Genomic DNA, 12404 nt, shown 5'->3' with positions numbered 1-12404 from the left:
AATACTCCAAATAACAGTGTAAATGCGTGTGTCGTGATGCTTAGTAATCTATAAAGGAGAAACTGCATTAAAATAATGCCATTTTTAGCACTCATTAAAAACAGACAGACACCAATGAATTTAGAAAAACAAGTTCACATTTTTTTAAACTACAGTTTAATCAGATTTAAAGACACAAATTAGAAAAAAAACATTTATAGGCAAGTTAAAAACACCTTTAAAACATAACAGCATGCTGCTTCTGCAGCACTGCTGAGACAAATTAGAAATAAGTAATTATTAAAATATCACAATCACAGTGTAACTAACAGTGGTATTTTAATTTTACCATACACCAACACTTAGTTTATGGATCTGTTGAAAAATAACACTTTTTAAAAAATATATATTTTGGAATAATAAAAATGAAATTCACTGACAATGCATTATATTCTGAATCAGGAAAGGCAAATTTAGGAATACTGTAGCTATCCACACTTTCAGGGGTGTTTTCTCATCTGAACGTATGGGTATTTGGAGGCATTACTACTTCTGCATTGAGGTAAAACTATTCCCTTGAACGTTTGACCAAGGCAGAAAATAATGTAGTTCTGTATTTTAAAGTCTTAAATTCGATAACTTATTACAACATCTTCGAATAATGCTATTTTCACCCATCTTACGCTATTTTTCCATTCAATGTATTTTGAATGTTCTCTTCTAACTGATCTAGAATACATCTGAGGTCTGGGATTTACAAATGACTACCTAGTTACTATTTATCATTTTTGACACCTTTGTCACAGTAAGACACATCAGAAGGTTCTTCAGAGAAATAGTCAATACCACTGGACAAAAAAAATGTACAAACAAAAGACGTAAAGAGAACTGAAACACATAGAAAGGCAAAATATGCGTAGGCAAATACTCCTTTAACTTATTGTGACAAAAGATTGTTGCACCTTTAGTATGTAGTGTTACACTATTCTGATTGCCAGTCTCTAGGCACCCTATTTTTTATCTCAGATTTCACTACTTTTTGTATCTCAGATTACATCTTCACCATTTGGACGGAAGAAGGATACCCTCCCAGTCTGACTAAAGCATGGACCACAGCTGTCTGTTCATACTACGGATCATGGGGAAACCTAAATGTAAATCCAGCCTGGGGTATTTCTCCCTCAGAACAAAAGGAAGGAGATTCTGCAGAGATGTCTCTTGCCCAGAGGTTCCTTTGGAATAAGGTGCTAGACCGAGCCACTATTAACAAAAGAAGCTTCCTCCACAAGTGGCCCAGTTTCCAACTCAGATTTCAGTCATGTATCTGCAGTCCAATTTTGCCTACATGGTCTGCAGCAGAAAACCCAAACTGAAAGAAGCCCTTTACCTTCCACTCAAGCCGTAACCACCAGATTCTGTTTGCACTTCCAGAAGCAGAACGCTTAGTGCTCCAAGACCAGAGCTGAAGAGACGTCAGCAGATGCAGCATACAACCTGCGGGCTCAATGCTACTGTCATGTAAATATTGATATGACCTATTTTAAACATATTTGTGCACACCATAGGCAGCTACAGCTTGTCAATTCGTAAGTGTTTATTTATATGGATATGCACATGGAGCCAGGCCATCTAAAAGTGCCTAAAACCAAAACCAGGCCTGTGTCACTGGACACTGAACTAACTCACAGAAAAGGGTGAAGTGGCAAAATTTGCTTTTGCACGTTTGTATCGCTGCGAAGTGAGCAGGTTATGTTTTAGATATTATTCTATGGGGTGAAAATTGTTACACTTGATAGGTTTTGTTAAAAATATACAAAAAGCTCATCTCAAAACTCGCTTTTAAGAAATTAAAAAAAAATCGTTTAGTTTTAATCATAATAAGTAACTGTTGCAACATATGAAGTTAAAACATCTCAGGGAAACTTTGCAGATGCCTGTATTTTGTGGAGTTTGTGAAGTGTCCAGGTTAGGATAGCAACACCCACCGCAGTTCCAGGCAGATCTAGCACAGAGCGGCAGCAGCTGGGGCTGCAAGAAGCTCCTCTGTCCAGCCCTGCCTGTAGCATTAGCAGCGTGAGCCACCCCAGGAACTCTGTGCCAAATCCTCCTGGCCACTGATGGGACACGCTCAGACTGCACAGACTTCTGTGCAGGGAGCTGTGAGGAGGGGAAAGGCTAACGGTGCCAACTAGCTGAGATTCAGACCTCAGATCTGGTAATCTGGGCAGAGAGTAGGTGCGATTCAGTAGAGTATCTGCTTAGATACTTACTCAGCATAGCATTTAAGTACTTGTTTAACTTGAAGCACTTACAGCCAGCTGATGTTTTGCCAGCACTTAAAAATATACCAAGTGCTGTTCTGAGCACTACTGGACCTAAATAAAGAATAATTGTGTACTTAAATGCTGTGATGGATCGGCACAGAACATGTTTTTATATGTAGGGTTGGCATCATAATAAAAAGCTGAAATTTATTTCCATCTGTTTTTCTAACACTGATCACCTTACAAAATAAATGGCAGCATTTCCAAATTCATTGGGAAAATAAAAAATCAAACCTGCTTTCAGAATTCAATGAGAATTACAAAGTGAAAGAGTTAAGGGTAAAGGAAAAAAAAGCCTAAAATTATTCTAGCTCGTGCTTTTAAACTTCTCTGTCTCTCCAGGTCAACTTATAAAGTTGAACACGTGAAAGTTTACATGTAAGCAACAGTGACACATTTGTATGCAAACACAAGTATACACCTGCCCGTGTACTTAAACAAATTGTCAACAATTTGTTTGCAAAGCTTCCGAGAGAAAAATCCAGACTCTGTTAAAATTACTTTTGATATTGATTTGACAGGAGGCCAGGCTCTCACAAGGGTGTTTGGAAAACAGATCTAATCTGCATCAGAAGTTCTACAACCAACTAGATGAATGCCAGTAAAAGGGGCACAACTACCTCGTGTCCATCCTGTCATACAAGCTTAGTGCTTGTGTTTATATTACTTATTCCCACAGGGGAAAGGGACCAAGTTAAATAAGTGTAAAATTCTTTTACTATTTGATATACTCTACTGGTAAAACTCATATCACAAGTCAGCGTAGAGCACGGAATACACAAAGATCTCTTTGCAAAGTCTTCTCATTAAAGCATGATTTCTATTAAGAGCATATTAAAATGCATATCAATATTTTTACATGATAATGTTTTTTACATGATAATATGTTTTAAAGTGTCACCTATTACTGAAACCTTGTCTACGTCAGTGGAAGGAATGGCCACAGAAGAATAAGTTTCCTCAAGAAGGGCATAATGTAACTGTAAAGCTAACAAAGCCTTCCCTATTACAACAGTAGTAGGCACCACTGAAACTAGTCTTTAAATATATATATAACACATATCTCTTTCATTAATACAGAAGCATAAAAGGTTAAAAAAAGGTTAAGCAAGCGAATAGTTACTAGCAGGGTGACTACATTTAGTAACTAATATTAACTCATTAAGTGCCTCTTTGAATTGTTCACAATAGGCAAATATCTGCAAAGCACCATAAAATTATGAATAATATGTTACATTTACTTTTTGAAGAGTGCTCATCTGGAATACAGAAAAGACTTCTGTCTTTTGGATATACATTAGTTAAGTGAAAGAACACTGAAAACCACGTTTCCTTTATGTCCAAAATGGTTCTAGTCAATTTGCTTTCCACCTTTTTTTTTTCAGCAAGAGTAATAGTAAATCACTATCACCCTTTCAAGTTCATTATTAGGAAGTTAAGTGTGTAAAACTTGAAGATAATCTAAAGCATCTGGGCTGGCTGCTCTTGTCTTTTTGACTGACTGAATAAAAAGGATCCAGTGCCACATTTTCATTTGTGGTAGCAAGGCAGAACACTAGCAAAGCTGATGGAAAACAACGACTAAAACCCAATTTGACTAATATCAGAGTGCTGCCATTTAAAAGAAAAACCAAAAAACCTCCTTATGTAGTCCTCAAGAGAACTCATCTGCATAAGGAGCAATTTTTGTTACAACTACTTCAAGTACTTCTATATTCCACAATGATATTTAAAAAACTAAATTTTAGGACACTACAATTAAAAAGAAATTCTACGCAAAATAAAATTGTCATCATTTTCTTATGTTGCAATTATTTAAGGGGTTCAAATCATGAAGAAAAAACTAATTGTATTGCACACAGACACCAGTCATGTCCAGTTTTGAAACCCGTATCTTGCTACTTGTGACCAGCTAAAGCAAGCACATTTTCTTATCAGTTTTAACTTGCACGTAAGTTCTGAACAAAACTGTATCTGTGAATTCACTCACGCTGAAGTACCGGCCTTCACTAGCCTAAATCTGCTTATTTTCTGGGAGTGCTTGCAATTGCTTTTGTATTTCTCAATGAAGAATTCAGAAGCCTCCCTCACACGTATTGGCACTTCTGCCAAAACAAGAAGAGAATACCAGAATATTAATGGAAAAATGGCACATGAGGTGTACTGGCATCCAAAACTGCTTGTTTGAGTAGGTATATAGCCTGCACCAACAAGAAGAGGAATTCAAGTCGAACAGCAACAAATACTGAAAGAATCAACCCAAAATCTACTCACCCACCCAGAAATGTGCAGTTCTATTTGTTATTTAACGTGAATGTCCTTCCAAGAACAGAAAGTGGAAAATGTCTTTCCTGATTCTATCTCTAATAAGGATAAATAAGCATAAAGAAATTAGTGTGCCCTTGCTTATAAACAATGGAAGAAAAAAATGTCATTTTGTAGAGACAAATGATTACAATGGCAACACCATGGGGAGGTCTACTTGGGTAATCAACAGAAGGATTTAGAAATCAGATTATTTTCTTTTAAAGATAATACGGCTGTCACTGAAACACTTAACGTCCCTGCCCACCTAAGACTCATTCCATATTTAGTTCCACCTTTCTGTGTCAGTTAAGTAGTGCTAACCTACACGTAATAATTTCTAAAAGTGTGTTTTCCTCCTGGACTTTTAAGCAAGGAGACAAAGGACAGACACAGAACTACCACAGCAAGGAAACAGCTCTGACCTGACTTAGGATTTGGTTCTTCAGAGAGTAAGTCAGACAAGTATTGTGACTAATTCTGCATGGTAATGTCCTTAGAGGGCTGATGATGACCATTACGGTTCCCCTGGTATTAGGAATATTGACCCCACCAGTCCAGATACTTGATCAAAAATTTCAGGATCAAAATAGTATGATAAAACTTTTCATTCATTTCATTCATTCATAGGTTACTAACCAACAAGCTGCATTATTTTTCTCCAGTAGTATTTTTTTTCTAGCTTTAAAACTGGTACAACATGTGGATAAACAGTTCATTTACTAAAATAAAATCATATGAAAACACAGAATATAAGCAATATGTAGCCCTTTAACACAGTACTTTTGCAGGGACAATCATCACAACAAATGATCTGGAATAGATATAACCAATGCATTATTCCCTTGACTTTCTTCTATAATTCAGTTAGTTTGATATTCTCAAGGATTTCTCTCTTTCACTGTTACCCACAAATACTATGTGAAATCTGCATTTTAAATCCTAATTTAAAGAGAAATCTTTTCCTCTAATTCATATACTTATTTGCATAAAGGGCCATCAATGATTAAGCATACAGAACTTGGTTATCATGGCGATTTCACATTTCACCATATGAATTAGATCTCAAGTTAATTTTGACATTTTTACACCTCAAGCATCATCAACTAACTACTGTATGCCTTAAAATTCAAAATGACTTTGTTTTTAAGTATTAAAAATCATTTTTTGGTGAAATAGTTCTATTCTAGAACAAGTATTTCTGGCATTTAAGGGTAAAAACACTTTTTCATTGAAGTCCTGCTGCTTGCACAGTGTCCTTCAGTGTCCTACGGCTGCCTTTCCTTCTGTAGCTGCAAAGCCTACTTGGTGATGTTTTGTAGTGGTTTTATACTTTAAATTAAAAGAAACAGTATGGAGCTGTCAAGCTCTGGAAAAGGTGAACCTCCAGGTGTATGTGTTTTTTTTTTTTTAATCCATTCAGAAGGGTCATGTGTAATTAGACTCTTTATCACAGAAACCTAACTATAATTTGGCATCAGTAAAGTTTACAGTTCCATAATGTACTGTAATTGTTTGAGATACTTTAAGAAAACCCTCCAAATACTGAGATGCTTATTGCAATTCCCTTTTAAAGAGGAGGTTCAAAAACCTTCTAATGACTTTGCATTTCACATTTTTATCTTCTTTATAGCATATAGGATCATATATTTGAAATACGCTTTCCACAAAATCAGTCGTGAAAATACCACTTAGAAACAATATTTCAGTAAATAGAGGGTTTAAGGCAAGTCATTCATTTGGAAAAATTAATTTCCATTTGTTAATCCTAGATTGACACAATTTTATTTCACCCCATCAGTGCCTTGGGATACACAACGTACATTCAGCAAAGGGCACACATATGACCCTATGGACATACGTTGCAAGTCCTGAGTGCCCATTGAAATAATGGTAATATCTTCATATAAGGCGTGACCCACAGGGACATGGCATGGGAGGGGTTAATCTGTTTTGTTTCCAGTCTTGCTATTGTATGTGATTTTCCTAGGTAATGCATTCTTTTCATACTAAACATCTTTGCAAACAAATACAAACCCCTTTAAAAGGTGCTAAAAATGGGTTTCTGAAAACATACAAAATATATTCATCATAGTACTCCTCAATCACTGCTTTAGTGCTTGATATCTGCAGGTTATTTCTTCTTTCTGACTGAAACTATTATTTGTTGTGGAATAACTGTTCTTTTGCAAAAGATTTTCTTCTTCTAGTTTTTTGGACCACACAGGCTGGATGCTTTCATGCTTTTTACTTCCTTTTTGAGTTCTTTTCAATGGAAATACCAACAGCACCAGGATGCTGGCAATATGAAGACAGAAATAGCAGGAGCTAAAAAAAAAATACAAAAAAACACAACAACAAGTAAAAACACTAGTTCAACAAAACTCTTGACTAGTCTTATGAGATACTTAAGGAGACCTACTTGCATACAGTACTCTTCACATAAAATATCTAAGCAAAACATTAATATTTTCTTTTTAAATTAAAAAGTAGTAAGGGGAGAAATAGAAATAAAGTCTTCTCCCATGGTATTTAGTGCTGTATCAGAGATGGTACCAAATTTCTGAAGTACCAGATGCCAAGTGAAGAGAAATCTGCTTTGATCTCTTTACTATTTCAAAAAAGTTACTTGTAGGAAGTCATTATCTAGTCTTGATATAAAATAGGTCAAGGACATAAACTCATCTCAAAGGTTTTATTTTCCCGCTGCAAGAAAAAATAAGTCCATTATGATAGGAAAACAAGAGCACTCCATGGTTTCTTAAACAAAAACCAAGCTCACATGTTAGAATACAAATAGCTTGCTCAACTGACAAATCTGATAATTATCACTAATATAATTCAGAAATCTTCTGCCACAGAAAATACATCCATTTCCTTTGAGTTAAAGAAAAGAGAAAGGAAACAGAACACGCTTACCTGTAAAAGGTGAGAGAGGGTTTCACAGAAAGCAGTACAAATGGCACAACTGTGTAACTTATTGCTACTTGAGTTGTCATCCATGTTACAATATCATAACATAGTTTAACAGTAGGAGATTCAACAAAATAGCGTCTGATATTGTTTCTTATCTGAAAAAGCAGATAATAGTAAGTTAGATTAGTAATAAACTAATTACTGCTATCTTCCTGTATAGAATTTTTCCATAAAATTCATAGGATGAATAGAAATGCTACTGTCTGGACAAGCATCTTGTCCGTTTAAAATACTTAAAATACATTAACTTCAAAGGGAGTCAATTCAAATTCCTTGCCTTTTAGGATAGCATGCTTCATCCGGTGCAGGAATTTTAACTATTTAAGAATTTAAGCCAAATTAAAAGAATGTATAAGCACCCATCCGCCCTAAATCCAGTGCATCTTTAGACTGCTTATCTGAATGTGGCAGGCGCATTCTATTCTACCAACACATTTTGTAAATACGAAGTTTTAGAGTAAATGAAAACCAGAAGGCTTCTGCTGAAAGCCCCTGTGTAGTAAGCAGCTAACATATGTAAATGGCTAAGATATATTTTAAGACTAGTGGGATAAAAACAAAACAAAACAAACAAAAACCAAACAAATAAAAAAAAAAAGAAACCAGAAAATTCCAAATGTCAGTTCTAATGACAAATGTCAGGTATCTTAATGAGAACTAATATCAAGTGGGACTATTATAAAAAGATTTATTATTTCATATGCTGAGTCTTCTTTTGCTTGTAAAATACTGTTTGAATAATGGAATAGGAAAGGTATTTCAAAAAATCCCAAACCTGCATAGGTTTGAGTTCAATTTTGTTTAAGCCGAGACAGAACCTCTAATATGAGTCCACTAAACAAGTGTCTTAAGTGGGGATGCCATCAACCCCTCTTGGTAATATAGATACAAAATGGATTCCTCTAAGGTTTACATTTTCCTCCTAATTACATTTTCCTCCAAAATAACTCCTAAATTATCTCAATCATCTGCTGACTTCCAGACTCCAACAAGGTTCCTGCGCCTCACAAATAAAGATTTTAGGATTGACGTGGGGGAAAATTAACTAATGCCCTCCATGAAAGGTCGTTCCACTAACCACTCCTCTGAAGGCTTCCTGCCAAAACACAATTCTAGGCTGGCTTATGCTGATTTCCTTCTTTACATTAAAACCCTTTTTCAGTTTTCTTGCCCTCTTTACCCATATTCCCATGTACGTATCACATTCCCACTAAGACTTTGTTAGTTAAGCTAAGAAAGATAAGTCATTCTAGCCTCATACCCTTCTACCTTGCTGCCTGTCATCTCCCCTGCTTTCTCCTATCACCACGTACAGTGACTTGCTCCTGAGTTCTGTAAAGCTTCATCCAAGTTTTACAGAATTTCTTGTAGAGAAATGGAGTACTGTAGGACCTGAAGGATGACATTTAAGATAAATCTATAATTGCCCATAGTAAACATCTGATTATGAAGCATGTAATGATTAAAGGGAATAAAACAAGTTGAATACACATTTAGGCATGGCAAGAGAAGAAAATGTGAATCGGAGTTGCCAGTTCATTCAGTCTTAATAAAGGCTAATAGAGTTAAATAATAAACATGCTAAAGTGCCTCTAACATATCTTACCAGTTAGTATTAAGTACTTGTTTGTACAAAAACTGAAAATCTTTTTATTCAATATTTTATTGATTGATGGTATGAAATGGGAATACAACACAGCTTCCTAGCAAAGCCCAGGACTAAGTGCAGGAAGCAGTCTGATTTACTGGACTTGCGCTGCTGAGAAAACACAACTTCTACCTGTGAACTGTCCCTGAACCCTGGCTTTTGCCCCTGGTTGACAGATGCCACAGTTCACTGTGACAGAGACTGGAATGGAGATGGGAAATACACTTATTCTAAAGAAAGGAGTCAATTCTGTCAAACAAAGACTATACCCACATCTCCATGAAGTAAGAGAAGCAGGTGTTTTATTACTGTTAGCAACAATCTAAATCTGAAGTACCACCTTCCCCTAGCTATCACAGCAAGAAAGAGCAGTCTGCTTCATTTCTCAGTCTCCTGGCTCTTTCAATGGAAAAGCGGTCTGCTATTCTGCTCTGGGCTGACATCTGAATATTTTGCTCCTCTTTCCCCTTGAGCAGCTGAAAAACCTGCCTTTGTTCTTATTCAGCTTCTCCAGCAGGACTGTGAGAAATTTTTTGACAGATTTGCTGGGTCCATTTTGCTCTAAATAGCAACAGCAAAGTTTGTTATTATTACTGTGCTGCTGGTTGGACAATTTTAAATAGTAACTGCCCTACAGATGTTTATGTGCTGTTGAGGGGGAGAATTCTTTAGTTACCATCGTTGTAACAGTATTGGACAGAAATTAGGGAGGGGATGGAGTCTATAAATATCTAGCACTAACCCTCTAATTTCAAGCTAATGATCATCAATGATAAGAGAGGCTTTTTCAGAATGATCCCAGATAACATCTTGTTTAGCATGGCATAATAACACATGATCAGTTACAGGAGAGGAAGAGTTTACACAAAAGATATGCCACAAAGATGTTATAGGATGTGTACATTGCTTCATTCTGCTGATTACTCCCTCTTTGTAATTAATCATTCCCACTGTTCTCATAAATAAAAAGTAAACACTATCAGACACACTGTTTGTGTCATCTGTAAAGCACATCTGTGGACTACAGAACATGGTCTCAATTTTCTTTCATAAAACAACTTATTATTTAAGAAGATACTTGGTTGGTACTTACAGCTCGTGCTGCTAGTGTCATTAGTACTCCTGTTAAAAATGTTAAATAATATCCCGGGTAAACCCCATGCCAAATGGCAGAAAGGATGAACGTCTGGATCGTCGGGCTGAAGGTGGCTCGCTCATAGCACACTCTAACAAATGAAAGACAAACCAAGATAAATAACATGAGAGACAGATCAATCTTTCCTGTTACTATTTATACATTTATACTTTTAGCAGGTTCGCCTCTAACATAATATTTGCAATGCAACTGCAGTTTACTATTATTTAATAACATTGCCACTACATTATGACTTAGAGAAAATATCTAAAGCTACTCACAGCTGCAGATGTAACCCCTCAGTGCTAACCTAAGCTGAGTGCCATCATTTATGGTACTTATTTATAGTGAAGTGATACAGAAGCATCCAAAGACAGGTGTTGGTATTAATAAGGGATCTTGAGCCATCTAAAAATACGTTGAAAAGCTAGACTGGAAGGCACAGAATATCCCACAAGCTCTTGCAGTAAGTCCGATATATATTTTTCATAAAATGGAATCTGCTTATGGGTAAAGGGGAAAAGTAACAACTACCTTCAATTTTGAGTAACAGAGAGACCGTAGTTGTACGTGTGTGTAGGGCAATCAGGTGAGCATGATGATGAAGTGATAATTAATGAGTCTAGGGATGCAAGAATATTAAATAAGGAGAATGCTGAACTTTGCTGTTTAAAAATTGAGCCTCTGAATTACTTGGCAAGGTCCTACAATACGGAGTTCTAGAAGGACAAAGGGAAAAAGGAATCCAAGAGAGGTAGTAGCTTCTAAAAGACAACATTAAATGACACAGTGACAAACCATCATGATGTGGAAGAATGATAGGAAGCATGGTAAGGTCCTGATATGGCTTCATCAAGAGTTCTTTAATGATCTGAAAACCAAAAAGCAATAGGAAATATGGAAACAGATGCATACTAAAGTGAAGCAAAAATAAACAGCACAAGCATGCATGAACAGAAATCTAAGACTAACATATAAAAATGAGTTTTAACTAAAAAAAGGGCATTGACACCAATATGCGAAAAGGTTTTTATAAATACATAGCATGTAACAGGAAGACAGAAGAGAATGCAAGTCTACTATTGAAAGAGGAAGACAAGCTAATGATACAGAAAACCGAAACATTCACTATTTAACTATTTTACTACTACTTCCATATATACAAAAGATTGTTAAGGCTAAGTAATACAGTTGGTGTTAAAAAGCAGAAGGTAAAGAGACAGAAGCTGAACAGGGAAAGATCAAAATTGTATTCTGCTAATTTATTTCAGACAAACAGATGCGGTGAGTTTTATCTCACGAGCTCTTCAGGGTGGGGCACCACTACAGCCCCCTCCCCTCACCAAAGGGCTTTGCTAACAACAGCTGTTAAGAAAAGAATGTGCGCCTTAAGTAGGGTGCAAGCGTATACCTGCCTAAGTAATACACAAAACTATTTTGGGCGAATGACCTCAGATAGATAACCTTAATGAAGAAAGTAACACTGGCCAGATTAAACAATAACCAAGAATTTCAAAGAGACTTTTGAAACAAAGAAGGTGTCAGCCTGGAAAGAAGTACAAAAGCAGCATGAAAAGTTGCAACAATTCAGAGATGCCTTGGAATAAAAACACCGGGAGTCAAAACCTGGTTTCACGCTGCCAGAAGTCACCCCACGAGCATCACGACCTCTGCCAATGCCAAGACAGAGCAGCCTTCCCAGTGGACACCAAGTAGCCTTCATCCAGCAAGGGGAATGTCAGTACAGTAAGCAATACACAGGGAGCAATATCTCACCCCTATCAGCTGCATTCATGTGAATTCGTTGCCTGCTTTTCTAATTGGCATGTGAATCAGCAGGTTCACATAAAACTGGGGAACTCAATCTCCCACAGGCAATGTGCACAAGCAGGAGGCCCACACTTGGAAAAAGGAGGTGTGTTTTTGTAACCTGCATGGTTTTTGGCATGTAGGCAGGCTGCATGTAACTGTGGGCACGTACGTGCATTTTTAAAACTCTTTGGGATTAGCTACAGAAGAGGGTTTAGAAATTTGTTTA

The 12404-nt window shown here is 36.5% G+C and overlaps 1 protein-coding gene across 2 annotated transcripts in view; it reads right to left on the bottom strand.

Moving 5' to 3' along the window:
- Nucleotides 1-377: 377 nt before the first annotated feature.
- Nucleotides 378-12404, bottom strand: part of MBOAT2 (membrane bound O-acyltransferase domain containing 2) — a 96529-nt gene continuing 84502 nt past the window's right edge. For both annotated transcript variants that reach the window (XM_040551316.1, XM_040551317.1), the window contains 3 exons: nucleotides 10325-10457; nucleotides 7527-7678; nucleotides 378-6935 (listed from right to left, as the gene is read on the bottom strand). In XM_040551316.1, the coding sequence (XP_040407250.1) occupies nucleotides 6713-6935; nucleotides 7527-7678; nucleotides 10325-10457 (508 nt within the window). In that variant the 3' untranslated portion in view covers nucleotides 378-6712. The remainder of the gene's footprint in view (nucleotides 6936-7526; nucleotides 7679-10324; nucleotides 10458-12404) is intronic.

Source organism: Cygnus olor, chromosome 3, assembly GCF_009769625.2.
Source record: "Cygnus olor isolate bCygOlo1 chromosome 3, bCygOlo1.pri.v2, whole genome shotgun sequence".
Classification (NCBI taxonomy): domain Eukaryota; kingdom Metazoa; phylum Chordata; class Aves; order Anseriformes; family Anatidae; genus Cygnus; species Cygnus olor.
Note: the sequence above shows the minus strand (reverse complement) of the source record. Positions and strands in the feature narration are given on the sequence as shown.